This window comes from Hemiscyllium ocellatum, chromosome 50 (assembly GCF_020745735.1).
Source record: "Hemiscyllium ocellatum isolate sHemOce1 chromosome 50, sHemOce1.pat.X.cur, whole genome shotgun sequence".
NCBI lineage: Eukaryota > Metazoa > Chordata > Chondrichthyes > Orectolobiformes > Hemiscylliidae > Hemiscyllium > Hemiscyllium ocellatum.
The window spans coordinates 2,137,778-2,164,411 of NC_083450.1; the positions used below are offsets into that span (position 1 = coordinate 2,137,778).

The 26,634-nt window shown below is 46.3% G+C and overlaps 1 protein-coding gene across 3 annotated transcripts in view; it reads right to left on the minus strand.

Moving 5' to 3' along the window:
• Positions 1-10,171: 10,171 nt before the first annotated feature.
• The window catches only part of ash1l (ash1 (absent, small, or homeotic)-like (Drosophila)), a 228,447-nt gene continuing 211,984 nt past the window's right edge, over positions 10,172-26,634 (minus strand). For 2 of the 3 annotated variants that reach the window (XM_060820800.1, XM_060820801.1), the window contains 9 exons: positions 25,940-26,026; positions 25,090-25,180; positions 24,115-24,253; positions 22,705-22,877; positions 21,698-21,864; positions 21,129-21,169; positions 17,669-17,710; positions 16,390-16,652; positions 10,172-14,311 (listed from right to left, as the gene is read on the minus strand). In XM_060820800.1, the coding sequence (XP_060676783.1) occupies positions 14,220-14,311; positions 16,390-16,652; positions 17,669-17,710; positions 21,129-21,169; positions 21,698-21,864; positions 22,705-22,877; positions 24,115-24,253; positions 25,090-25,180; positions 25,940-26,026 (1,095 nt within the window). In that variant the 3' untranslated portion in view covers positions 10,172-14,219. The remainder of the gene's footprint in view (positions 14,312-16,389; positions 16,653-17,668; positions 17,711-21,128; positions 21,170-21,697; positions 21,865-22,704; positions 22,878-24,114; positions 24,254-25,089; positions 25,181-25,939; positions 26,027-26,634) is intronic. The other variant, XM_060820802.1, reaches the window with a different exon arrangement.

The following is a 26,634-nucleotide window of genomic DNA, read 5'->3' on the forward strand; positions in this document are numbered from 1 at the left end:
GAAACCCACGCAAACACGGGGAGAACGTGCAAACTCCACACAGTTGCCTGAGGCGGGAATTGAACCTGGGTCTCTGGCGCTGTGAGGCAGCAGTGCTAACCACTGTTTCATCCTGTAGTGAGTGCGCTATCCAGACCCGAGAAACCCTCACTCCCACAGCACTGGGCCTGGGTTAGAGCTGACTAGGTGGGAAGAGTTTACCTTCAGTGCCATGCAGGTAGTGATTGTGATTGGAGTGAGCGACCTTTCCTAAGTACCTCAGCGCGCTGACACTCCAAGGTCCTCTGCTTTGATTCTAAAGTGAAGCACTTAACAAGAAGTATTCCCTTTCCCTTGGCAAAGTCACAGGGGAGGGAAATGAAAAAGACGCTTGTCTGAGGTGAGAGCTGACATAAAGCAGACAGCAGAATTTCCCCAGCTGTCAGCAGGTTCGTAACTCACTCAGCTCACACACTCCCTTCATTAGCTCCTGCAACAGACTGGCCGATGCCTTCCTTCCCTGAAAACTCCGCGCTCCTCTACAAGATAACACTCCTTTCATTACCTTATTCATTAATGGGATGTGATGCCATTGAGTAACCTCTCAATGCCCTGAGGGAGGGAGTCCCAGGACGTTTGACCTAGCGGCACTGAAGGAACAGCAATACAGTTCCAAGTCAGGGTGGTGAGTGGCACGCAAGGGAACCTGTAGGTGGTGGTGTTCCCTTGTATCAGCTTCTCTTGGCCTGTTCAGGGAGGCTGCAGCGTAGTGGCAATACCACTCGGCTAGGAAGCCAGGGGCCTAACAATGCCTGGGGACACAAGTTCAAATTCCACAGCAACAGCAGCACAACTTATAACAGCTGGAATTCAGGGCTGAGGAAATGGCAGATGAGGTTTAATTTAAATAAATGCGAGCTGCTGCGTTTTTGGAAAGGCAAATCAGGGCAGGACTTAGACATTTAAGGGTAAGGTCCCCAGGGAGTGTTGCTGAACAAAGAGACCTGGGCGTGCAGGCTCACGGCTCTCTGAAAGTGGAGTTGCCAGTAGACAGGGTAACGAAGGCAGCGTTTGTTATGCAGGCCTTCATCGGTCAGTGCATCGAGTATAGGAATTTGGAGGTCATGTTGCGACTGTACAGGGCAGTGGTTAGTTCATGGTGAAAGTTCCTGAAGAAGGGCTCACGCCCGAAACGGAGACTCTCCTGCTCCTGGGATGCTGCCTGACCTGCCGCGCTTTTCCAGCAACACATTTTCAGCGTCAGTGGGTTAGTTAATTTCTGGAAAACGGTTCAATTTTGGTCTCCTTGCTATATTGTTAAAACTTGAAATGGAGCAGAAAAGAGATCGTCAGGGTTGGAGGGTTTGAGCTACAGGGAGAGGCTGAACAGGCTGGGGCTGTTTTCCCTGGAGCATCAGAGGCTGAGGGGTGACCTTATAGAGGTTTATTAAATGAGGGGCATGGATAGGGTAAATAGTCTTTTCCCTGGGGTGGGGGGTCCAGAACTAGAGGACATAAGTTTAAGGCAAGAGGGGAAAGAGTTAAAAGGATAACTTTTTCCACACAGAGTGTGGCGCATGTGTGGAATGAGCTGCCAGAGGAAGTGCAGGAGGCTGGTACAATTACATTTAAAAGCATGGGTGCATGATTAGGAAGGGTTTAAGGGGATATGGACCCAATGCTGGCAAATGGGACTATATTAAGTTAGGGTATCTTTTCAGCATAGACCAATTGCACTGAAGGATCTGTCTGCATACCTACCCCAACAAGTCAAAGCTTCTGACTCCAGACTAGTGGTCTTCCATTTAATCCGAACGTGTTTACCTAGCTTTCCCCTGCCTCCTGGTGCTTTCAACAGAATAAAACAAGGGACTGCAGATGCTGGAAATCTGAACTCAAAACAGTGCTGGAGAAACTCAGCTGGCTGGCTGGCTGCACTTGTGGGGACACACGAAGTGTTACAAATCCAGTGTCCCCTCGCTGAAATCCATGGTTTGGAAAGGCCGGTGTTGGGGACTGGATTGTACCAAGTTAGAAATCACACAACACCAGGTTATAGTCAAGCCGGTTTAATTGGAAGCACACTAGCTTTCGGAATGACGCTCCTTCCACAACCACCTGGTGTAGGAGCGTCGCTCTGAAAGCTAGTGTGCTTCCAATTAAACCTGCTGGACTATAACCCTGGTGTTGAGACTTTTAACTTTGTTGAAATTATTTTTGTTGCCCCTTCACTATTTCTGTTATTTGTCTCCCCCACACCCTGCAGGAGCGGGTCCCCCCCCGGGTGGAGAAATGCCTCCCCAGTTCCCAATTGAATTTGACACACTTACATATATGCGAGGAGAAAGTGAGGTCTGCAGATGCTGGAGATCAGAGCTGAAAATGTGTTGCTGGAAAAGCGCAGCAGGTCAGGCAGCATCCTAGGAGCAGGAAATTCAACGTTTCGGGCATAAGCCTGATGAAGGGCTTATGCCCGAAATGTCGAATTTCCTGCTCCTTGGATGCTGCCTGACCTGCTGTGCTTTTCCAGCAACACATTTTCAGCACTTACATCTATGCCCCAATTTTGGGTTCAGTCACAAGTGAAACTTGTTCGCTAAGCCTATCAAATGCTTCCATTATATTAAAAAATCTCTACCAGTTCCCATGTTGTTTCTTCAGTTTGAGATGCCCTGAAGGTCATAGCCTTATAACTGGAGGATTCTGGTAAATGTGTTTGCATCATCCCAAGGCCACTATGTCCTTGAACTGACGTGGACACCAAACTCCAGCTGATGTCTAACCAACGTACAGCACCATTACGACATACTGTGCTCTATGAGCTGCCATGGGATGTGGTGGAGGCTGGTACAATTGCAACATTTAAGAGGCATCTGGATGGGTATATGAATCGGAAGGGTTTGGAGGGATATGGGTCGGGTGCTGACAGGTGGGACTAGATTGGGTTGGGACATCTGGTCGGCGTGGAGGAGTTGGACCGAAGGGTCTGTTTCTGTGCTGTACATCTCTAGGACTCTTGTCACTGCACTCCTCCGAAGCAGCCAGGAGGGGATGGGGGCAGGCATGGCTCAGAGGTAGGGACAGTACCACTGTGCCACTAGAGCCCCACCACCATCAATGTGTTTACTTGTGTTTTGAACACCCCATGAGCGTTTCCTCGCTGCTCCAGCTAGGTCTGTGCCGAGTCCAGGCACGTGCTGACATTCACTCAGGGAACGGGCAAGATGACATTTCAGTGCTAGCATTCACGTCCCCTCTCTACAGCTTACAACCATCTCCACCTTGTTATTCTTTATGCTATCCAAACCTTTCTCTTCCATTTCCGCACGGCCTCGTCTTTTTTTTTGAAGCTCACTAAACTACAGTGACAGTGGCTTCTCTTCAGGCACCTCCTCGGGCACTCATTAGCCTGGATTCTTGGGTAGCACCTCTCTATCTGTTCCTCACTGCCAGCTACTCATTCCTCTATCACTTCTCACCTCTACCCTCAAAGCCCTAGAAAATGAACAGAAGTACTTTAGAATCACAAACATGAGAAGAGAGGATACCAGGGTGCAATATTCCAAAATCTTCCAAAGAAACCCAATTACAGTGGTTTCTATTTGTTATCCAATACCATGCTTAGAACCATGTACCATCCCTTGAACTTCATAATCCTTATCTCTTGCAGTTGTTTCGAACATATCCTGTTATTGTTTAAAAGAATAGCAGGTGATTAAGAACTAACCTTTAACATCCCTGGAAAGATAGACTATTAGCAAAGCTCTTGGCTAAGAATCCCAAAGTGAAATTTCACATTTGTACTTAACTCCATTGATGACTCAATGGGCGGATGTCATACTTAGCGAAGTCAATGAAGACCCAAGTTTGATTTTACAGAATTTCCTCTTAGTACTCAGGTGAGAACTGTGCAATCGGCCAAAGGTGTGTGAAGATGATGCAGCTTGGGATTCAGTTCTTGACCACAACTGCAGACCTGTGCGCAGCTCTGTATTCCTAACCCTCATCTTGACTCAATAGTCTCCATGCATTGGCAACTTGTTTGAAGGAGCAGGTGAGGTTTGAGTGAAGCAGGAACGCAAGAGAGAGAGAGAGCGAGCGGGAGAGAGCGAGAGAGAGCGCGCGAGCACGAGGGGGAGGTAAATGGGAGGTTGGGACATCATTGTCAAAAGCTTCCATAATAATACAAGCAAGGAATGAGCATCTTGGAAAGACATATAAAAGGATACATAGCATCGCTTAAGGCTGAATTATAGGCAGCTCAAACTGGAAACGAGAGATTTAGAAAGAATTAGGTTTGTATATGGCCTTACACAATATAAAACCCTTTACAACTTGGATGGATAACAGCTGAGAAAATCATACATCCAAATTTGCTGGCGTCAAAGTTAGACAGCACGATAGACATAAAATTATAAAGGGATATTGACAGACTAGGTGAATGCACAAAACTGTGGCAGATGAAGTTCGATGTAAGCAAGTGTGAGATTATCCACGCTGGACAGAGTAAAGACAGAGCAGGATATTTGCTCAATTGTATGCAGTTTAATGCCCAAAGAAATGTAGGGGCTGATGGGGTATAGTTCTTGAAAATACCATGAATAGGTGTAGAAAATAATCAAGAAAGCTATTGGAATGCTGGCTTTTACATCTAAAAGATTAGAATACAAGAATGTGGAAGATTTGCTGCAGTTATACAAAAGTCTGGTTCGATCCCACTTGGAGCACTGAGCATAGATCTGGGCAGGACACCTTCACAAAGATATAATGGCCTTGAAGGGAGCACAATGTAGATTTACAAGAATGACAATTGGATTCCAGGGCTTCTGTGGAGAGATTATACAAATGAGGCAAGTTTTCCCTCAAATTTCTAAGGTTAAGGGGTGATCTGATCAAAGGCTTCAAGATATTAACAGGAAAAGACAGGGTTGATAAGGATAAACTTTTTCCATGGCTGCAGATTCCAGACCTAGGTGCCACTGTCTGAGAATTAGGGACAAAGTCTTCAGGAGAGATGTTAGGAAGCACTTCCACACACAAAGATTGGAACACTCTCAAGTGGCAGTCAATGCTAGATCATTCGTTAATTTCAAAATCCGACATGGATTTCTTGTTAAGCAAAGGTGTTAAGGGATATGGGCTAAAGGAAGGTACATGGAGTTTGGCCAGAGATCACCAGCGATCTCATAAACTGGCAAAACTGACTGGCCTACTCCTGCTCTTCAGGAAAGATGCATTTACTGTTTCTATGTAGAAAATGTAATTATGCTCATTGTGTGGATGATGTGCTTCTAAGAGCAGTGTGTGGAGGAACCCATTAAGGATCGTGCGCAGAGTATTGGGTACAGGAGTTGGGAGGTCATGTTGTGGCCGTACAGGACATTGGTTAGGGCCACTGATGGAATATTGCGTACAATTCTGGTCTCCTTCCTATCGGAAGGATGTTGTGAAACTTGAAAGGGTTCAGAAAAGATTTACAAGAATGTTGCCAGGGTTGGAGGGTCTGAGCTACAGGGAGAGGCTGAACAGGCTGGGGCTGTTTTCCCTGGAGATCAGAGGTTGAGGGGTGACCTTATAGAGGTTTATAAAATCATGAGGGGCATGGATAGGGTAAATAGGCAAAGTCTTTTCCCTGGGGTGGGGGAGTCCAGAACTAGAGGGGCATAGGTTTAGGGTGAGAGGGGAAACATATGAGAGAGACCTAAGGGCCAACTTTTTCACACAGAGGATGGTGTGTGTATGGAATGAGCTGCCAGAGGAAGTGGTGGAGGCTGGTACAATTACAGCATTTAAAAGGCATATGGATGGGAAGGGTTTGGAGGGATATGGGCCGGGTGCTGGCAGGTGGGACTAGCTGGGTTGGGATATCTGGGTCAGTATGGATGGGTTGGACCGAAGGGTATTTCCATGACTCTAAGGTGTAATGAGAAAAGGCTAATTAATAACTCGGCTGTGCAGGGCTCTTTGGGAAATAATGACCATAACATGATGGAACTTCACATCAGGAAATACAGTTCATTCTGAAACTAGGGTCTTAAACTGGAAAATGAGATATTATCAAGGTCCGAGGTGTCTATGGAGGATTGGGAAAATACACTATAGTCAAAAGGTATGGCGCTGGAAAAACACAGCCGGTCAGGCAGTGAAAGAGTCGACATTTCGAGCATTAGCTCATCAGGAAAAATACACAATAGGTTTGGAAGGCGAAAAGCAATGGCGAATATTTGAAGAGAAGCTATACGATTTACGACAGATACATATTCCTCTAGGGCGTGAACACCTGAAGGAACAACCATTAAGGTAAAGACGGTATTAAATTAAAAGGAAGTGGCGGGTAAGAAAACCAGAAAGAGAGTAAAGCCTGGGGACTGGATGCAATTTCAAACCCAAAGGAAGATCAAGAACCTGACTAAACAAAACCCAGAAACTTTGAATACAAACAAATGAGGAGCTTAAAAATGTGGACTTTATGAGCTTCTTTAGCTATGTACAAAAAGAAAGGATTAGCAAGGAGGAATATAGACCCATTACACGTAGGGTCAGGAGAGTTTATCGTTGGGAGCAGGGCAATAGTCGAGGAACTGAATAGTTACTTTCCATACATCAGTGCAGAAAACCCCCCGAGAAACAGTGGTGACCAGGGGACTCTTGAAAGTAAAGAACTTAAAGAAAGTGTTAGGTACATCAGTCAGAGGGAAATGGGAGGGTCGGTGTGGACTGGTTGGGCCGAAGGGCCTGTTTCCACACTAATTAATCTACTCTAAAGTGGCATTAGTGAAGATGCAATGCTTGTAATGTTAACCAGACTAAAGGCTGTCCATGCAACTGGGGGAATATCTCTACATGGATTAACAGACAGAGGGCAGGAATAAATGGGCCAGAGTGGCAGGCTGTTACTAGCAGGGTACTGCAAGGATCAGTGCTTGGTCCACAACCAATGACAATCTATGTAAATGACATAGCTGTGGGACCCAGTTGTATTCCCAGGCACTGTGCAAATATTACAAGTTATTAAGTGTGAGGCAAGAAGGCTTCACGAACATGTGAAGTTGAGTTAACTGTTTCTACTTTGGCAGCAACAAGACAAAGGCAGAAAACATCTTAGATAATGAGAGGCTGGGGAAAAGAATGCTTTGCTCTTGTTCATGAACCGCTGAAGGGAGATCTTAGGACAGGGTAAAGATGTCTTGCTGCAGTTATACAGAACTTTGGTGAGACCATATTTGGAGTACTGCATTCAATCTAAGGAATACACCTGGCACAGAGGGAGTGGAACAGAGATTCACCAAGTTAATCCTGGGATAGAAAAATTGTCTTGAGAGACTGAGACGACAGAATCTGGACTCTGCAGAGTATTGAAGAACACGAGATCAAGCTTACAAACCATGATATAGGTAGCTTCCCTTAGTCAGAGTCTAAAACCAGGAGATGTAATCTCAGGATAAGGGGTTTTGAGGCTGAGATGAGGAGGCATTATTTTTCAGGGGACCGTGAATCTTTAAATTCTTTGCTGTGGAGATCTGTGGAAGGTCAAAGAACATATTCAAGATAGAAATTGAGAAACTTCTGGTCACTAATTGGTACCAAAGGACAAATGATCATTCACGATTAACTGGATGGTGGACCAGACTCAATGCACTGAATAAGTCCATAGACTCTGGTTGCTATGCACCCTGGAAAACATTGGCAAATCACTTTTTGGTTGATACTAGTTGAAGGACAGGACATAGATATCCATTTTCCTATTATTCTCTGAAAAATCGCCATGGGACGTGTCACAATTCATCGCGAGGATTTAAAACTGTATGCAAAAGGCGATGCAGCACCCCTTGAATAGTGCAGAGGGGTGCCAGTGTAGATTCTGGAGTTGGGTTTCTGCAGTGGGAACTGGCTCCAAAATCTTCTGATTTGGAGATGGTTGCTGCTTCCGGGAGACACAGCCAGCAGCCTGGCTCCACAGAGGGCAAGCTGTGGGACAAAACCAGGTAGGGGGAAGGGACTGCAAAAAGCCAGCAATTATTAACTGATATCTCGACAGGGAAGGCTGTCGGCTCCTTTGGGAGAACCGATCCCAGTTGTCACCAAGTCAAACCAGAAGTGAGAAGGGCCAGGCTAGAGAATGCAGGCCAGCAGTTTGTGTTGGTCTACTGGAGCTGCAGATAGTTCCACTGGTAAACCTGGACAACACAAGATCCAAGCAGCAGCTAGGTTTTTGCCTTTTTCAGAGAGATCATGCTGACATGCTCCAAGGTGAGCCAACCCTCTTGTCTTCGCAAATCTAATTTAATGGCACTGTGCAGTTACTGGCCTATAAGCTTGTGGATATCCAGGAAGGATGATTCACAGCAGATCCATTCCCCTTCACACAGCTCAGGGGGGTCACTCCAGTTCCTTATGTCCAAGCAGAGCCTGCTAGTTACCTATGTTTGAACGAGTTAGGCCAGGAATGAAAAATGCTGATGACATGGAATGCCTGGAGACGGTAGCAGCAATATCCAAACTTGTTTGTGTTGAGACTCTGAACCTAACCACTAAGGCGGGATTGTTTTGTTTCTCGGGATACTTGCTGAAGCTGGATTCCGGTGCAGGGGAAGGCTTTCACCAACGGTCCATGACTCTTTCTCTTAAACTCTTTCCTTAACCTCAGCAGAGAATTCCTCGGCATCAAAAAGCAGACTGGGTACCGAGTAGCAGCCTTGATGCCAGCACTCTAGCATCAAGAGAATGCAAATGCACTCATTGCAGCATGTTACACTCTTAAGTTTTCCAAAAGCACCTTTCAACCAACAGGAAATGCCTGGAGACTACAGCAGAATATCCATCTTGTTATTGTTGAGAAGTTTCGGAACAAAGGCGCAATTGCATTGTTTCTCTGGATACTTGTTCCACAGAAAGTAATCATGAACATTCATTCCTGTTGGTACGTTACAGGTGCCATTTTGCAGAAGTGCAAGAGCAGCCAGTGTCGGGGCTTCTCTACTGGAATTATTCCCTTGTGACATGAAGCTTCACTCAACAGATAAGGCCCTTCCATATCAGCAAGCCTTTGAAGTGTTTGATAGTTCAAATGGACTCGGTACGGAGTGCATTGCAGCCAAACGATCATCAACAGTGGAACAGATCAGTTGATCACAAATGTGGACAGCCAGTCACGCAGTTACAAGATCCTTCTGAAAGAGATCCTTCCCCATCCAGCTGGAGACAGTACTGCAGGCGTACAATCCCCACGCCTACACACAGATGGTTATTCTTTATCTTGGAGTCAAAGCCAGGAATAAAGCATAGGAGAACTCTGAACCCCTAAACACCTCCTGACAGGTTCTCAACAGATAGTGATCAGGAGTGGGAACCCTGCCTGAAGGAGCACATCAAATTTGGGGACAATACCTGTATTGTTCATGATCCTCTCAGTCAATCCAAACTTGGTACAGAGACACTTGCAAGATTTGGGCGGCACGGTGGCACAGTGGTTAGCACTGCTGCCTCACAGCGCCTGAGACCCGGGTTCAATTCCCGACTCAGGCGACTGACTGTGTGGAGTTTGCACGTTCTCCCCGTGTCTGCGTGGGTTTCCTCCCACAGTCCAAAGATGTGCGGGTCAGGTGAATTGGCCATGCTAAATTGCCCGTAGTGTTAGGTAAGGGGTAAATGTAAGGGTATGGGTGGGTTTCGCTTCAGCGGGTCGGTGTGGACTTGTTGGGCCGAAGGGCCTGTTTCCACACTGTAAGTCTAATCTAAATTTAGATCAGATTAGATTACCTAGTGTGGAAACAGGCCCTTCGGCCCACCCAGTCCACACCAACCCTTCGAAGAGTAACCCACCCAGATCCAATTCCCTCCGACTAATGCACTTAACACTACGGGCAATTTAGCATGGCCAATTCACGTGACTTGTACCTCTTTGGATTGTGGGAGGAATCCGGAGCACCCGGAGGAAACCCACGCAGACACGAGGAGACTGTACAAACTCCACACAGTCACCCAAGGCTGGAATCAAATCTGGGACCCTGGTGCTGTGAGGCAGTAATGCTAATCACTGTGCTATCCTGCCACACCCCTCCCCAGAGGGTCACCAGAGATGGCTTGCCTGACGAGCAGACAAGGGGAAGCACTCTGCATGTTGAGACTGGGAAACTTTGAAGTCCAACGCAAAGAAAGGTCACAAACGACAATTAAGAAAAAAAACAGTTTCTCCATTTAATACTAGACTTTCTCAAGTTGAGATACACGCGTCTTTATGCAATTACATCCAACGTTAAAATTCGTAATACATAATTTACAAAGATTAAAGTCAAAACAATTATCTATTAGATATGCTTCTGTAAAAAGTAAATATATTAGCAGCATTTTTCCAGCAAACAATCACACTGCCTACACCCATGCAGACTATAGTTATATCTATTTGCAATAATGTAGTGCTTTTAAACAGCGATTCCGTGACTTTGTTTTTGTAATTTTTTTTTAAAAAGTAACCCAAAAAAACATTTAAAAAAAAACCTGTCATCACTTTCTATGCCAGTAAGGAGGGGAGGGGAGGGTAGGGGAAAGGAAGGAAAGAGGAAGAAAAAATAAAATGGCATTACCTAACCACTGATTGTCTAAAACATGATTTAATCTTTCAGCAAAGAAAGAGAAAATGACAGACATAGTGTGCCTTCTACATATATAAATTTTTTTTTTGTATTTTTCTTAGTGTTTGACACTATTACCAAGAGTGAAATGTCTATAGGAGACAAATGAAAATATTACAGACCTGTCAAAACTCCTATCAATGATGAATCGAGTATCTCATACTCAATCGTCTGCTACTGTACAGTGTTGCTTTGCAGTAAGAAAATAGTCAAAACAATCTTTCTCTTTTTTCGATTTTTTTTTAATAAAATACGATCTCAAAGGGTTTTCTTCTTTTGAGACACAAAAGGGGAATGGGATGGAACATGTTCCACTGAGATTGACGCAATGCGTTTGTACATTAGGACAGAATTGGTCCGTGTAAAAGGAACATGTGATGACTGTATTGCTGACAACCACACAACTGATATGTACACATTGGCACATCATAATTTCTGTTTTTTTCCACTTATTTAAAAGGATGTTGGGAGTGGGACTGCATAAGCTTACATACGGACAAAGCAAAGCTTTTTTTTTTCCTTTTTGGTTTTTTTTTAGTTAAAATGGGCGGGGGGAAGGTACTACACTGTACAGTTCAAACAGAACACAAACGTAGTGTCTTGATTATTACTTCTATGCAAATGTTTTCTACTTCACAACAAATACTTTTTCATTTTGAATACTGCTTTTCATTTCTGTAGTGGCTTTCCTTTTGTATTCTCCTGCCTACTTATGTTGGTTTTATTTTAAGAGAAGATTTCACACTGGCTCCACTTGGCCATGACTTTGGTGTTACTGGTGTTGCACATGTAGCTGGTTAATACTGTACACAAGTGAAGACCCTCGGTAACTGTGGCTTCCCAATCCGTTCACGCACCCCAAACCTCAGTTCAAATGTATTTTGACATGGCCCCCAACACGATTGGTTGACCTGGCAATCAACACTCAGTCCCTTTCCCCACACGGTCCTGATACTGCTGCTTCAAGGACAGTAAGCCACCCACTGCTCTTCCTGTAAGAGGCTTCCTGACCCAGTCTCCCCCACCACGCCCTCTGCTGCGATCAGTGATTTTGGGGCAGAGGTTTGGTGTCTCTCTCTCTCTGACGATCTGCCACTCAGCAGGGAAATAGATGACAGCACTAAGTGTGCGCGGGGCCAGGGGAGTTTATAGCTTTTGGGAGGGAGGAAATGTTGAATGAAGCAAAAGAGACAGGGATTCTGCCTTATGTTTCTGGCCAAGATGCTATAGGCAAGAGTTCAGGTACAGTCAGACCTACTGAATGTGATCAGGAAGTAGAAGTCACAAGTCATGTTCATTTTAATAATGTGGTCAGATTTACTTGTTGCAAATCCATGTGATCCAATTCTAGCGGGTACAGGCTATGAATTGCTAACTGCAAAGACAACAAAAAAAATCGAACAGATGACGGAGTTGGGAGGGGGAGGGGAAAACCGGTATATTTTCTCCTAATGTACAACAAGATCAGAACCGGTCACAGAGCAGACAAAAATTCTGGACTTGTACTGTGGTTCTCCCTGAAAAACAAAGGTGGGGGGGGGGAGAATGAATCAGAGATGACATAACATGATGGTTCATTTAGCTTTGGAACACGCTGCCTGATCAGGTGGGAGATACAAATGCAAAGGGAAATAGATAAGTATTTCAAACGAGAGAAACAAATGCAATAAGAACAAGGGCAAGTGGAATAAACCAAATTGATCTTCCTCCCCCCTGAGAGTCTGAGCTGATTCAATGGGCAAGATGACTTCCTGCCCTGCTGCACTGCACTATGGGTATACAGCATGCAAACTCCAGCTCACCCCAGGTTGGAAATAAGTAATAACAAAGTAAGGGGGACAGGAACTTGAGGAAACAGCAGCAACTTGTATGGTTCATGTTATGACAATGTTATTGTTAGGCCATGTGTTTTTGTTTGAAAGTAACCGCACGCCTAATTAGACGTGGGATCATCAGTCCCGGTTTCACATCAAAGTTTGGGACCCATTCACATCTGATGTTAAAGGTGGGCAGGAACAGCTTCAAACAAACCCACTCAATGCTCGGCTCATTAAAGAAAGGTTTGGGACAGGAAATGGGCCAGCGAAAGAGCTGCCTGAAGGCGGAGTCGCACATGGATTTACAAAAGGATCAGGATTGATGGGCCAAATGAGTGGCTTGTTCAAAAGTCTTAACAGATTCTAGAGAAAGAATTAGCCCTGAATCTCATTCAAGGACCCCCAGACTCTTTGTAATAGTGGGGTCTTAGCTGGGAGAAAATTGCTCAGGAGAGATGTTAATCTCTCAGAGCTTAATGGGAATGAGAAACTTCATCCACAGATCACTTGTTTTGATAACAAAATTAACTCTTTGGTGCTCGGTTCTTTCATAACCTTCTCTTTTACCAAGAGTACAGGAAGCACAACTTAGGACAATCTCTCAGACTTGTCCTCAAGCGTAGTCACCATTAAGCTAGGTGTAACTTGCGTGATGCGCAATGTTGCCATCAGTCCCAGCAGGAGACCCTTGTGTGCAAACCTCCAGGGGGATGGGGTGACGGTTTTTGAGAAAGCACACCTTAATTTATTTGCTTTACGGAGCACACCAGACACACAGCTTAGGACAACAACAATGGTATCTCTGAATGTCCTCAATGAACTTAGAAAAAGTCAAAACCAAAGATCCCATTCCACCCAGAGCAAGACCCCTCCTCTCCCTGACCCAACTACAAAGACACTTTAAGTGCTATTAATCAATCAATCTTCCAATCCACTCGTGTCTCTTTTTAATTTCATTTTTTTCGCCTATATTTATGCCCTCTGCTTATTAATTGCTTTTTGTTTTGCTGAAGGTAAGGTGGGCAGGACCTGATCCAAGCACGTACCATAGTAGGTTACTGGGCCAGCACACAGGTTGCCTTTAATTGCTCAGAGAGAGTGCAAACAGTGGGCTTGGATTGTAAACGTCCCTATCCCACTACCTTGTTTCTCAGCTGTCTTCTCTTTCTCCATATACATATATACACACTCTGGACAAACTGTATGACAATCACACTGGTGAATTCACACATACAATCAAAGAACAGGAACAGAAATGGAGTTCAGTCCTTTTTTTTTAAAAAAAGAAGAGATCTCTTGACGCTTGTGTATTATTAACATTTCAATCAGACACCACCTCCACCCACTTCATGGATGGTGGTTTGGCAACATAATAGTGCCCCACCTCCCCCAAAATAAAGTTTCTCGGCTGCCTCAGGCCACGGGAGCATGGAGTTGACTGAGCCCCGCTTCCCCCGATGTTAATGAGAGGAACACCATACACACGTGCGTGCATGTGTGCGCACACAGCAAGAGCACTCTGCAGATCAACAGCGGGAGTGCTGGCCGGCTCACTGCATCCAAGTGCTAACGCGTTTCAATTTGTCAGTTTCTTCTTCATCCTCCTGTCCTATTTAATAGTTTAATCAGAGAGCTCGTGGGGGGAGTGAGGGGGGGGTTGAGGAGTAGAGGGGTTGTGTAGGGTGGTGGGGGAGGGGCCCCATCCCTCAATTCTCTTGCTGTCAGGACGCAATAGGACAGGGCAGAAGCCATGATTTCCAATACAGGAAACGCTCCCTTCCATGGTTGTGCATCACTTCCTGAAGCTGCTCTCAGTTAACATTAGTGTGCGCCTACGTAGCCGCCTCCCTGATCCTTCTTCCAACAAGTAGGTTACGTCGATAGCTGGAAAGCAGACAAACCAAAAGACCAGATTAGTTCCTCAGTACTGTTTGTCTGTGAAAAGGCTAACAAACTACTTATTCAAGCTAACAGGATTAACTGTCTACTTTAGAATAACATGTCTTCATGTCCAGCCATGAATGGTAGTGGGCAATTGAAGGTGCCACAAAATATCCCCATTCTTAATGATACGGGAGCTCAATGCATCAGTATCGGAACACAAGGCTGTAACCATCTTCAAATCACTGTGCCAAGTGGATAATCCATCTGGAATTCGTCCCGAGGTCCCCAGCATCCCAGAAGCCAGGATTTCAGCTTATTCAATTCACTCCACATGACATTCATAGAGTCATAGAGATGTACAGCATGGAAATAGACCCTTCGGTTCAACCCGTCCATGTCGACCAGATATCCCAACCCAATCTAGTCCCACCTGCCAGCACCCGGCCCATATCCCTCCAAACCCTTCCTATTCATATACCCATCCAGATGCCTTTTAAATGTTGTAATTGTACCAGCCTCCACCACTTCCTCTGGCAGCTCATTCCATACACGTACCACCCTCTGGGTGAAATAGTTGCCCCTTAGGTCTATTTTATATCTTTCTCCTCTCACCGACATTGAGTGATAGCTGTAGACACTGGATATTGCAAAGACTGAGTCATGACAGCATGTCCAATAGGACTGACGACTTGTGCTGCAGTCTGCGTCAAGATTTCAGGGAGAAGTAGGTACCAGCTTTTTGACTGAAATGTAGAAAAATGTCTAAGTTTGCCCTGCGTACAAAAAGCAGGAGAAATCCAATCCAGTCATTAAGTGTCCATCAAAGCAGGGGACGGTCTCAGAAAACAGTGCTGTCAACGGACCTTACCCAGCAATAACCTATACAACTAGGTCAGTGGGAGTTCGACCAGAGCCAGTTACTTTCCTCAAACCTGGACCAAAGGGCTGAACCCCACAGGTGGGAGTGACAAGGCAGCATTTGTGGCATTAGCAAAACTGGAATTGTTCATAACTAGCGAGCAGAAGAACTCTCCACACTCTGCAACAGTTCCTCAGGCCTAACCATCTGAAACCACTTCATCAATGCTGGGGGAAGTGGGGATGGTCACACAATGTTCAGCCCCATTCACAACTCCCGAGATACTGAAGCGATCCACGTCCAGGTCTTGCTACACTTGGACAAGATGGGCTTGGGCTGTCAGGTGGACATGTAACAGTCACGCAACACAAATAGTAGGCAATGACCATTACCAATAAGACAGATCCCAAGTTCCCTGACATTCAACAGCATTATTGCTGCCAAGTACCCATTATGAATGATTCTGAAGAAGGGTCACCAGACTTGAAACATGGACTCTGGTTCCCCAGGTCCACAATGCTGCCAGACCCACTGCGGTTTGCCAGCTATTTCTGTCTTGGGTCCACTGGGGGTTACCACTGACGAGAAAGTGAACCAGGCATGGATTTACAGGATTAAACATTGTGTTTGTGGAATAATAAAAACAAAGTCCTGTGGATGCTGGAGATCTGAAATAAAGACAAAGTGCTGGAGAAACCTAGCAAGTCTGGCAGTATCTGTGGTAGAGAAGCAGAGCTCATTCACAATCTCCGTTCAACTCGATTCTGCACCAATGTGCAGTCCAAAACAAACTCAGTGCCAAACCAAAGGCATACTGGACTTGAAACATTAAGGCTATTTCTCTCTCCAGTGATACAGCCAAACCTGCTGAGATTGACCAGCACTCGGTTTTCCAATTTATTCCAGGGATATGGGCATTGCTGGCGAGTCAATATTTATTGCTGATTGATCATGACCTCAGTGTGAGATGCCAGGAACCTACAACACACTAACGCTTTTTAGCCAAGAGAATGCACTTGACCAATATGCCTATATCTGACAGCATGAGACATTTTAACCCAGCCGGGCTGGTGGGAGACATTTCCTCTCCAGTGCAGGGGCATTATGATTGCATCACCCAAACTATAACACCCACCCAGCCCTTTCTTATCTAGACAGCTGCAAGCTGCAGAATCACCCTGCTCCTGGTGAAACTCTTTCGCCAATAGCCAAGCCTCACCGTTTTTTCCTGGGATCTTGGCCAACAGGTTCAGGAGGATTTTGTTGAGGTTGTCTCTCTGCAATCTCTGCTTCTCCTCTGGGTTACAGTCCATTTTGGGAGGGTTACTGCTGCTCTCGCTCTCCTGCTCCTCCAGGTGGGGCATCTCAGCAGCTGGCTGCTCTTGGGCAGTAGACATGTCCTCAATGATGGGGGGTGGAAGGTCCTCCTCCTGAACTACCTCCTTGCAGTGCACTTTTGTCCTCTCCGTTTTCCACGAGGATCTGTTGGTTGTGCCCCGCCCAGACAGGAACAGGGTGGAGAGAGAGGAAAAAAAGGAAACACTTGAGATGTGGCTGCAGCTCTGTGGCTTCAGGATTACGGTCAGACATGGCACATGCACAGAGTCTGCTCCTGAAACACTTTCAGATCCTGCACCTTATTTTAGTTAGTGCTCAGTGACTCGTTCAACACAAGAAAAATAATCTCACACGTGTGCGAAGTTTCCAAGCTGAGTGTTTTAATACTTGGATAGTACTAGCCTTTTCAGAATTTCTGGTGAATCAAAATTAAACTATTCCCAAACCATTTCAAAGTTCGATTGTTGAAGGGAATTTTGCCAGTTATGAAACTGAATGATACATAAACAGGAGGAGGCCATTCAGCCAAACATGCCTGGGCTAGCTGTTTTGAAAGAGCTTTACAGTTAGTCCTTGTACCCTATCCTGAAAACGCATTCCCTTTCAAGCATTTATTCAATACCCAAAGGGATAGGCAGCAGAATCACTTCTACTGTATACCAACTGTAACCAAGGTCCCTCGTGTGCAGCATCCAAATTGTTTAAAAATAAAATTCAACATCAACTCCCTGGAAATGCTCTTGTATTTCTGGAGATCTTGTTCTGTGACTCTGGAATGGTACACTGATTTTGAGAGACTGGAGGTGGGGGAACCACAGACTGACAGTACATAGCTCTTGATGGGAACAACAGATGGGTTGTTCCAAGTTGCATTCCCCCGCCCCACCTCCCACCATTTATAATAGATAATTCCTTGGTCCAATTTCCAAGTATCAGAGGCCATTTGGCCTTCATTGTTGTATCCAGCATGTTTGTATGAACCGAGAAGAGGAATGTACTATAACCAATTCACTGCAAATGACAATCACATAACTGTGGATAAGTTTGCAAGAACGCCAAGTTCCATTTTAAACAGACACACATGCACAGATATTATGACAATATTGTGAAATGAAATCAATCACTCATTCACTTATTTATTCACTAATGTCTTTACTCACATCTTTGTTAAGGCTGTTTGGTAGGTGGGAGTGCAGCAAAGTCTAAGATGAAGGGAAATAAAAGTCACCCAGAATCAGTGGAAACCGTGGTGTTTCTGACATCAGAGAGCGGTGTACTGCTCTCCAACAGCAACAGTAGGTGATGAGCGAACTGCGTTCCAAACTGAGCCGCTGTGGGATAGATTCTGGGACTTGCCCACTGCCTGCGGGTCAGACTCCTGCCTTCTGACATCTCGCACCAATTCCCGGCACAGGATCCTGGTTCTGCACTGCTCCGTGACCATGCTCCAACTGTTCCGCCGACGGCTCAGTACGAGGTGCGGTCCTCCTGTGGCAGTGTCAGATCCCACCACCCACCCAAACCTGAGAAAACACGGCAAGCCCCACTGCTCCAGAGACCACTAACTGACGGGTTGGCTGAGAACTGGTGGAACCTGCCCAATGAATGCGTGTCAAGCTGAGAAGAAACCAGAACCAAGCTTACTGCCCTTCCCACTAAATGGGTAACGGGCTTTCTGCAAACTCTCACTACTCACCCATCCCACACTATACAGCCCTGATGGTTTAATGAGTGTTTGGATCGCGCATCGCTCATCCCTGAGTGCCGTCCCTGCACTCCTTGATTAGAATGCTGCACTGCGGAAAGCATTCCTGCCACTGCAGGAAACAAAAGCTACAAGTCTCCGAGAGTAGGCCGTGGCAGCATGGTGATATGCTGGCATCATCGCCAGGCAGCACTGTGGAGAATTGTAGCTCTATCTCCTGCAGCTCGTGAGGAATTTTAAAAGAGAACTTAAAACTAAACAGTAACTTTTTAAGCAACCGTAAATCTTTGAATGGAACATACCCCGGATATAGAACGTACATTCTCCCCAAGTCCCCTGTGAACTTTATGAAATGTTGTAAAGATATTTTAGTACCCATTTAGAATGTGCACCCTTCCTCATCAAGGTTTTGAGGAGAGGAAGCAAAGTGGGTATGATACTCGAAGATTTACGGTGTAGAGAATTAACAGTATTTGGAATAAACAATTGGAGTGAGGCGTTTTAAAATGAATTAACAAGGGGAAGATAACTTAGACAGCTAGCTCCAGTTCTAAAACTGAATAAATCCGCTCCCCGGCTCCCCCCATGCCCTCAGTGAACCCCTGCCCAATCACAATATCTACTTTTGAAACATGCATTAAGAAATTACAGCTATTTTTTGAAAGAGGGTCACCCTTCCTCAAGAACCTCCTTGTTCCAAGTCAACTCACCCACCAGGTCAAAGGACAGGGGTTGAACAGCATTTTCCTGGTTCCCTGGAACAGGAGTAGGGGGCCAAAAGGAACAAGTTCACCAAACACCACTCTTTTATCGTCTCTCCATCAGGCATTATTTATCCCTTTGTGCCATCACTCTGTCCTTATCCCAGACCCCATCTCTGTTTAAGACTGCTGGTCACCAGTCACCATCTGGTACTCCTTATATCTGAGCTTAGACAACAAGTGCAGGCTGTTTAACTAGGCACACCTCAGCAGAGGCTTAGGTGGGTCTCATTTAAACAATTCAAAGCTGTACACACTAGTCTGTAACAGATAGTAAAAAACCGCGGTCCCATTCCTCGTCCATGCATCAACAAGACGGGAGCCCCTTCATTCCTCCTGGTTAAGCTGAGCTAACCAGCAGTTACCATTAACTATTAGTCCCAGTGACCATGCCAGCCCAACCTTTACTACTGCCGGTCTTTCCCTCCTCCCTTCTGTGTCCCTTTCTAAATTATTCAGATAATAATCAAATGACAATCCAACTGAAAGGTTAAAAAGGATTCTCCAAGACCAATCCTCTTGCTCCCTGTTTTACTAGAACATCAGACCTGTGATCCATCAGCCTCAGCATAAACCAGAGCCCTGGGCAGTCAGACAGTGATTATCACCATTCAATCCATAGACCCAATGAGAGAGATGGGTCCCTTCCCATAACTGATACCTTCACAGGTACTCTTCACCTCCAATCGATTGCTTAAAAACTAACCATGTGTCATCTCTTACTGCCCTGTTTGTTAGGGCATACAGTTTAGACACAGATGGCTCCAGTGCATATGGAACTAGGCGTGAGCATTTACAGCTGCTACAGCAGCAGGAGACACCTCAACTAAGTATTATCTAGCCCTTATCCAACAGTCTTCCTGCATGAGAGTGAGATAGAGAAAGAGAAAAGACTGGGGTAATTAACAGTGGAAGCTTCTTCCACACACTCCTGAGACTGGTCCAGATGTGACAGCAAACAGCCCCAGCCCCCACCCACCCAGTGTCTCATCTGTGGAACAGTGCATTGGGGCAGAGGCCGGGGACACTAAACTTGACTGCCTTCAGTTGGGTTGGAGTTTCATCAGTTCTCTGACAAGTCAAAGGTGGGAGGTCACGTAACAGAAGTAAGATTTCTGCTGTCTATGGCGGAGGGAGTTGGGAAGGAGGCAGGAATTGTAAAGGAACCATTTATTTCTGAGTCACTCCCTTTGCAAACTGACCACAGCAACCCAAAGACTGCTGGGGACGACTAGGAAAATAAGAAAGCAAACTTCAACTCAATGCGATTTGTCTGCCAAGGACGGTGCAGCGCACGCTTTCAACTTGCACTCAAGACCAGATGAAACCTATGAACCTTCTACTTACTGATCACAGAGAGAGATTGGTAATGAGATTTTAACATGTATTATTGACTCAATGCCCCTCTCTGCTCCCAAAGGCACCGAGTCTCATTGGGATTGAGACGCTGTCAGGTAGGTATATCCACTGGGGTCCCTCACTGTGTTAGCAATCAAGGAAGGCATCAGAATTCACTGCAAACCTGTTGTAATTCAAAGCCCGCAACTTGCAGCAGGGGTCAGCAGTAGGAAATCTATCCGATCCCATCTTTATGGAGTCAGGACTATGGAAGAGATTTGCTAACGGTGGCTCAGTGGTTAGCATGGCTGCCTCACAGCATCAGGGACCCGGGTTTGATCCTACCCTTGGGCGACTAGCTGTGCGGAGTTTGCACACTCTCCCTGTGTCTGCGATGGTTTCCTCCGGGTGCTCCAATTTCCTCCCACAGTCCAAAGATGTGCAGGTTAGGTGAACTGGCCTTGTAAATTGTCCCATTGTGTTCAGGGATGTATAGGTTAGGTGCAAATATAGGATAATAGGGTAGGGAATGGGTTTGGGTGGGTTAGTCGTCAGACAGGGTCAGAGTGGACTTGCCAGGCCTGTCGCCACGCTGTAGAGGTTCTAGGAATCCTCTAACAGAGCACAGGATTAAGGGTAACAGGGTCAGCAAGTCTCACCACACCGGCTCCAATGGAGATGACAGCAGGTGAGCTGCTGTAACCCACAGAGGCCTGTGGGCGACCACAGGTTTCTGCTAGCGAGAACTGTAAAGGTAAGAGACAAACCTGCCGCAGAAGGTACAAACAGAGCAGTGGGACAGTAAATGTTACTCACCGGCCTCCATTCCTCTTGTAATTTTCTGGGACATAGTGAGGCTAATGGAAAGTAAACAGCAGAAGAAAAAGAAAACAAAAAGCAGATTTTGGTTTAAAAATAACGACTCGGCACAACAATACTCCTCTCCATCAGGCTTCATCCATCCCACCGCCCAGCCTCTCAGGGCTCAGCTTCCTCTGCCATGCATGTCATCACCCTGGCTTCTCTGCTGCCAGGGCCTTGAGCAATTGCCTGAAGTGAAGCTAGGGGCCCCCGCACCTTAATTTCCCAACAGCGCTTCTTTCCACAAATGGCAAACCGACTGGTCAGCTCTCCAAGTTGGCAGAGGGTGCAGGAGGGGCTCATATGGAAAAAGGGGCAGACAGAGGGTATAACCTAGCCGTGTAGCAGCAACAGTGTACACAACAGGTTAACAAACCAACTACAAACTGAAGCATTCATTTCCTTCACTTGCTCTCCCTCACCAGGAGCTCAGCTGACACCTACCCTGAATCCCTTCTGATCCATTCCATCCCCCGGCTCCCCCCCTCCCCCCGGCCAGCAACAATCCCACCATGAACACTTACAGAGAAATCTCTTTTGGGTGTCAGTTTCTTCGGAAAGTGATCGAATGCGTAGGATTTTGTGCAGACGGGATAGCGGTTCCGGTGGATCTTATAGAAGAGATGTGCGGATTTATCCAGGCGGTAGTCACAGATGTAAACATCCTGGTCTTTCACGCCCTTTGGCCTCCCTAAACCGTCGAAAGGGGAAAGGTGAGAGTGCATTAACAGTGTAGTTACAAGCTCCAGCACAAAACCTCACCACAGCTAATCCTCGAACAAAGCTGAGGGCAGGGCACAGCCGGCTTTCACACCTTCTCACGTCTACTCACATTCAGTGGTGACTTCCAGAAATTCCTTTAAAAGGCGACAAGGTTTAAAAAAAAGACAAACTAATAAATTGGGAATTCAGGAGAATCCACACTCCACCCAGGGTGTGCTGAGTGTGGGGAACTCCTGACCACACTGCTGTTAAGTTGAATTGCAGAGATGCACCGGAGGGGAATGCTGGACACACAGCAGACAGGAAGGAAGGAAGGGATATGCTGGTGGAGTGACAGGAAGAGGAATGGGAGGTGGCTTGTGTAGATGCTAAACAGCAATGCCAACATGCACGATAACGTCTACATACATAAACTAACCACCAACACACCATTATGTTGCCCAACTCTACACAAATGGGCAAGCTTACCCCCAGGATGTGCAGAGTTAGGGGTATTATAAACAACTTGGATTCCAACTTTTGATCATGATTCAGAGAGCTGTGGTGCTAACCTTTGGTGTGTACATCAAGTGAATTTAAGCCTGGGTTCCATGCTCAGGTGTGGAGAACCCTGGGGTCAGGGAGGTAACAGAAGAAATCACAAGGGGCACTGACTGGAAGCCAAAAGTTGCTGCTTTGGGGGAAGTTCACACCATCTTGAACCATTCCAGTGTTCAACAGCTAGCACAAAAGGTGGCATCAGCAGTGGTGGGAAACGAGCAGGACAGGGACAGGGGTGAAAAGGCTTAGAGACTAAAATTTCACTCACCCTTACAGTAGGTGTAGAGGTCCAACACACAGCAGGTTCCAACCACTGCCTCCAGAGGGATAATCTCGTACAGAGGCACCCTGAATAACTCGTTATGGTAAAACCGTCTTGATGGAGAGTGATGGGTCTCATGGGGTCGGAAATAATGATGACCAAAGGCAAATCGCTCCCCTCTGTCAGAACAATAGAGATTAACAATGACATCAAGCAAAATGGAATTTCAAAATAACATACAGGCTGCAAAATACCGCACCAGTAAAAGGTGATGGCAAACGCACAATAGTTTCAGACTTCATCTGGGGAAATAAGCTTAGCTGCATAACTTGAGGACATGCTCATCCTAACTTCGGCTGTGTCTGGACACACTATTTTCAAATGTGGTACCAGTGTACACAAGCCTGTCACTGTATAATGCTGGGGAACAGAACTGGTGTGTGCAAGTGAGGACTGCAGATGCTAGAGATTAGAATCGAGGGAAAAGCACAGCAGGTCAGGCAGCATCCAAGGAGCAGGAAAATTGACGTTTCAGGCAAATGCCCTTCATCAGGAGTACAGTACTGGTGGGGACAGGTCGCCACTGTACAACACTGTGGTACAGTACTGGTGGGGACAGGTCTGTCCCTGTATAACACTGGGGTACAGTACTGGTGGTGACAGGTCTGTCACTATATAACGCTGAGGGACAGTACTGGTGGGGACAGGTCTGTCCCTGTATAACACTGGGGTACAGTACTGGTGGGGACAGGTCTGTCCCTGTATAACACTGGGGTACAGTACTGGTGGGGACAGGTCTGTCCCTGTATAACACTGGGGTACAGTACTGGTGGGGACAGGTCTGTCCCTGTATAACACTGGGGTACAGTACTGGTGGGGACAGGTCTGTCCCTGTATAACACTGGGGTACAGTACAAGTGGGACCAGGTCTGTCATTGTATAACACTGCAGTACAGTACTGGTGGGGACAGGTCTGTCCCTGTATAACACTGGGGTACAGTACTGGTGGGGACAGGTCTGTCCCTGTATAACACTGGGGTACAGTACTGGTGGGGATGGGTCTGTCAGTGTATAACACTGGGTACAGTACTGGTGGGGCCAGGTCTGTCACTGTATAACACTGCGGTACAGTACTGGTGGGGGACAGGTCTGTCACTGTATAACACTGGGGTATGGTACTGGTGGGGACAGGTCTGTCCCTGTATAACACTGGGGTACAGTACTGGTGGGGACAGGTCTGTCCCTGTATAACACTGGGGTACAGTACTGGTGGGGACAGGTCTGTCACTGTATAACACTGGGGTACAGTACTGGTGGGGACAGGTCTGTGTAACAATGGGGAAGTGCCCAGGTCACTGCGGTTCGGGAGCTATTTTACAAGTTTGCATTATGTAGTTGAGCCTGCAGCTGCCTTACTTTTCGTTCTTCCAGAGCTTTTCAATACGGAAGATATCGAGCTTGTCACGATTGATGTGCGAGAGCAGTCTGTAGGACTGTCGGACAGGCTGGCCCTCAGGACCTCGCCGATTGTCTCTCATCAGATAGACACAGTCACCTGCAGCAGAACATATACCGAGTTGATCAGAAGAGTGGAGCAAAGATACAAAATTTAAAGTTCCTTGGTGATTTCCACGTCAACTTAGAAAGGTTTCCACATTCACATTTTGACTGAGATTAAAGATTAAAGTTGGTGTTCAGGGGAAACTATCGTCACCAATACTTAACCTGTGCAGAACAACCAATCTCTTTCCTTTGGTCACTTTGCTGATATGCCCAGTGTTATACTGAGCTGTTTCAATGAGTTGAAAGCAAGCTGTTAAAAAAGTGTATTTACCGCGTGTAAATGTTTCACACACTGTCTGCACATCCAAACAGAACACCTGTGCAATGTGCTGACAGTCTCTTCTTCCCCCCCACCCCCCCCACACCCCACTTCATGTGAAGTTACAGAGTTTAGCCCTCTCTAACTGTACAATGACCAACATAAAGCATTGGCAAGCTTTGCATTTCTTCCCCTACTGATTTGATCATTGCACCAGGAGACGAGCCAGCCCAAGAAGAAAGAGGTGCAGTACCAAATGGTGGATTGTTAATGGGTAGCAGTGAAAAGAGAGCTGTATTTTAGTAGCTGAGCTGATAAGTAATGACTATTGTGCAGAATCTTACTTCAATGCAAACACCCGTTACGGCAGTCTTCTTAACCCTAAGTACCGGATATCCAGCCCAACATTAATACAACATTTCAATGGAATATATGCCAATTGGGGTGGGTTTGTGTTTTGTTATTTTTCTGAAGATACGTTTGTGTGTATGTCAGGAATGCTATCAGCTTCTCCTGGTTATCTCTATGAAGGCATGTGAGTGAGGCCATTCTCCCCAGCATCCACCTACCGTGTCGGAGCAGCAGGTCATCCCGCAGAAGGCAGATGTAGTACACACAACCAGGCTGGGCATAATGTGGCTGTGGGATCATGGGGACTTCCTGTAGAGAAACAGCAATAGTAAGTCACAGAACAGACAGTGGTGGCTACTTATGGACCAGCAGTGGGCACGGCTGAGAAAAAAGGAGCACATGGGCGTTGCTTCAGGATTTGAACAAAGAACAAAGAAAATTTACAGGCCAGGAACAGTCCCTTCAAGCCTGAGCCGATCCGAATGTACTGTCTAAACCTGTCGGTCAATTCCTAAGCATCTGTCTCCCTCTGCTGCCCACCTACTCATGCATCTGTCCAGATGCAGCTTCAATGAATCTACAATTGATTTGACTATTATTCCTAAAGTCACCATCAGCCTCTCAGGGGAGTGCTGACTCTTGCTGCCATAACCTGCAAGGCTGGGTTGCTTTCGTTTTGTGACATTGGTCTACTCAGCTGCAATGGCCCCCCTCCCTGGCAGTAAGATCAGTGGAGTGCAAGTTGCCAGCAACATCAGGATCCTCTGGTCTGGATGGTTCTCCAGCGGCAATATGTCCAGCCACCGGGGCAGACACCGATGAGCAGCAGCATTACTGACATTTGATACCACTGCAGAAACTTCCCAGAAAACGTTCACAACACAGGATTTGCAGGAATGTAACTGAAATGCCAAAAGCTGTTTAACCATCCATCAGGAAACAGTGCTGTTAATGCACTGAAAGGCACAGCACATCAGCTTGAACAGAAAGGCCCGGGCTGAATGCTGTGGCCCATGTTGTTAACCAGAATGCACAACACCCTTTGCTATTCACAAGGGACTGACTTACCCGCTCCACAGGTCGAGGATCACACTGCTCACACAGGTAGTGCTCAACATCTGCAGTTACACGCATGCAGTCACAGTGCTGCCACACCTAGTGGGGTGGGGGAGAAGAGAGGAGAAAGGTTCGAATTCACGAGTACAAAATACAACACAACACACAGGAACCTATAGACCATCCAGTTTTCTTTTTTCAAGATTCTCTACAGCATGGAAACAGGTCTTTTTGGCCCAACAAGTCCACACCGACCCTCTGAAGAGCAACCCACCCATACCCCTACATATACCCCTTACCTAACACTACGGGCAATTTAGCATGGCCAATTCACCTGACCCGCACATCTTTGGACTGTGGGAGGAAATCAGAGCACCCGGAGGAAACCCACGCAGACATGGGGGAAATGTGCAAACTCCACAAAGACAGTTGCCTGAGGCAGGAATTGAACCCGGGTCCCTGGTGCTGTGAAACAGCAGCGCTAATCACTGTGCCACCGTGCAGCACTTCCCCCCACCACTCCCCCCACCCCAGTGCAACTCAACATCACTACATTTATTTAACAAGCAGCTGTCTATCATTAGAGTCACCAGAAATAGACTCATTCCTCTGATCTCAAAGACCTTCTTACAGCTTGTGCCTATCAGCTTCTATATTAAAAGGTTAGTCCTATTTGACGCCTCATTCTTAATTTTGATCTCCTGGTA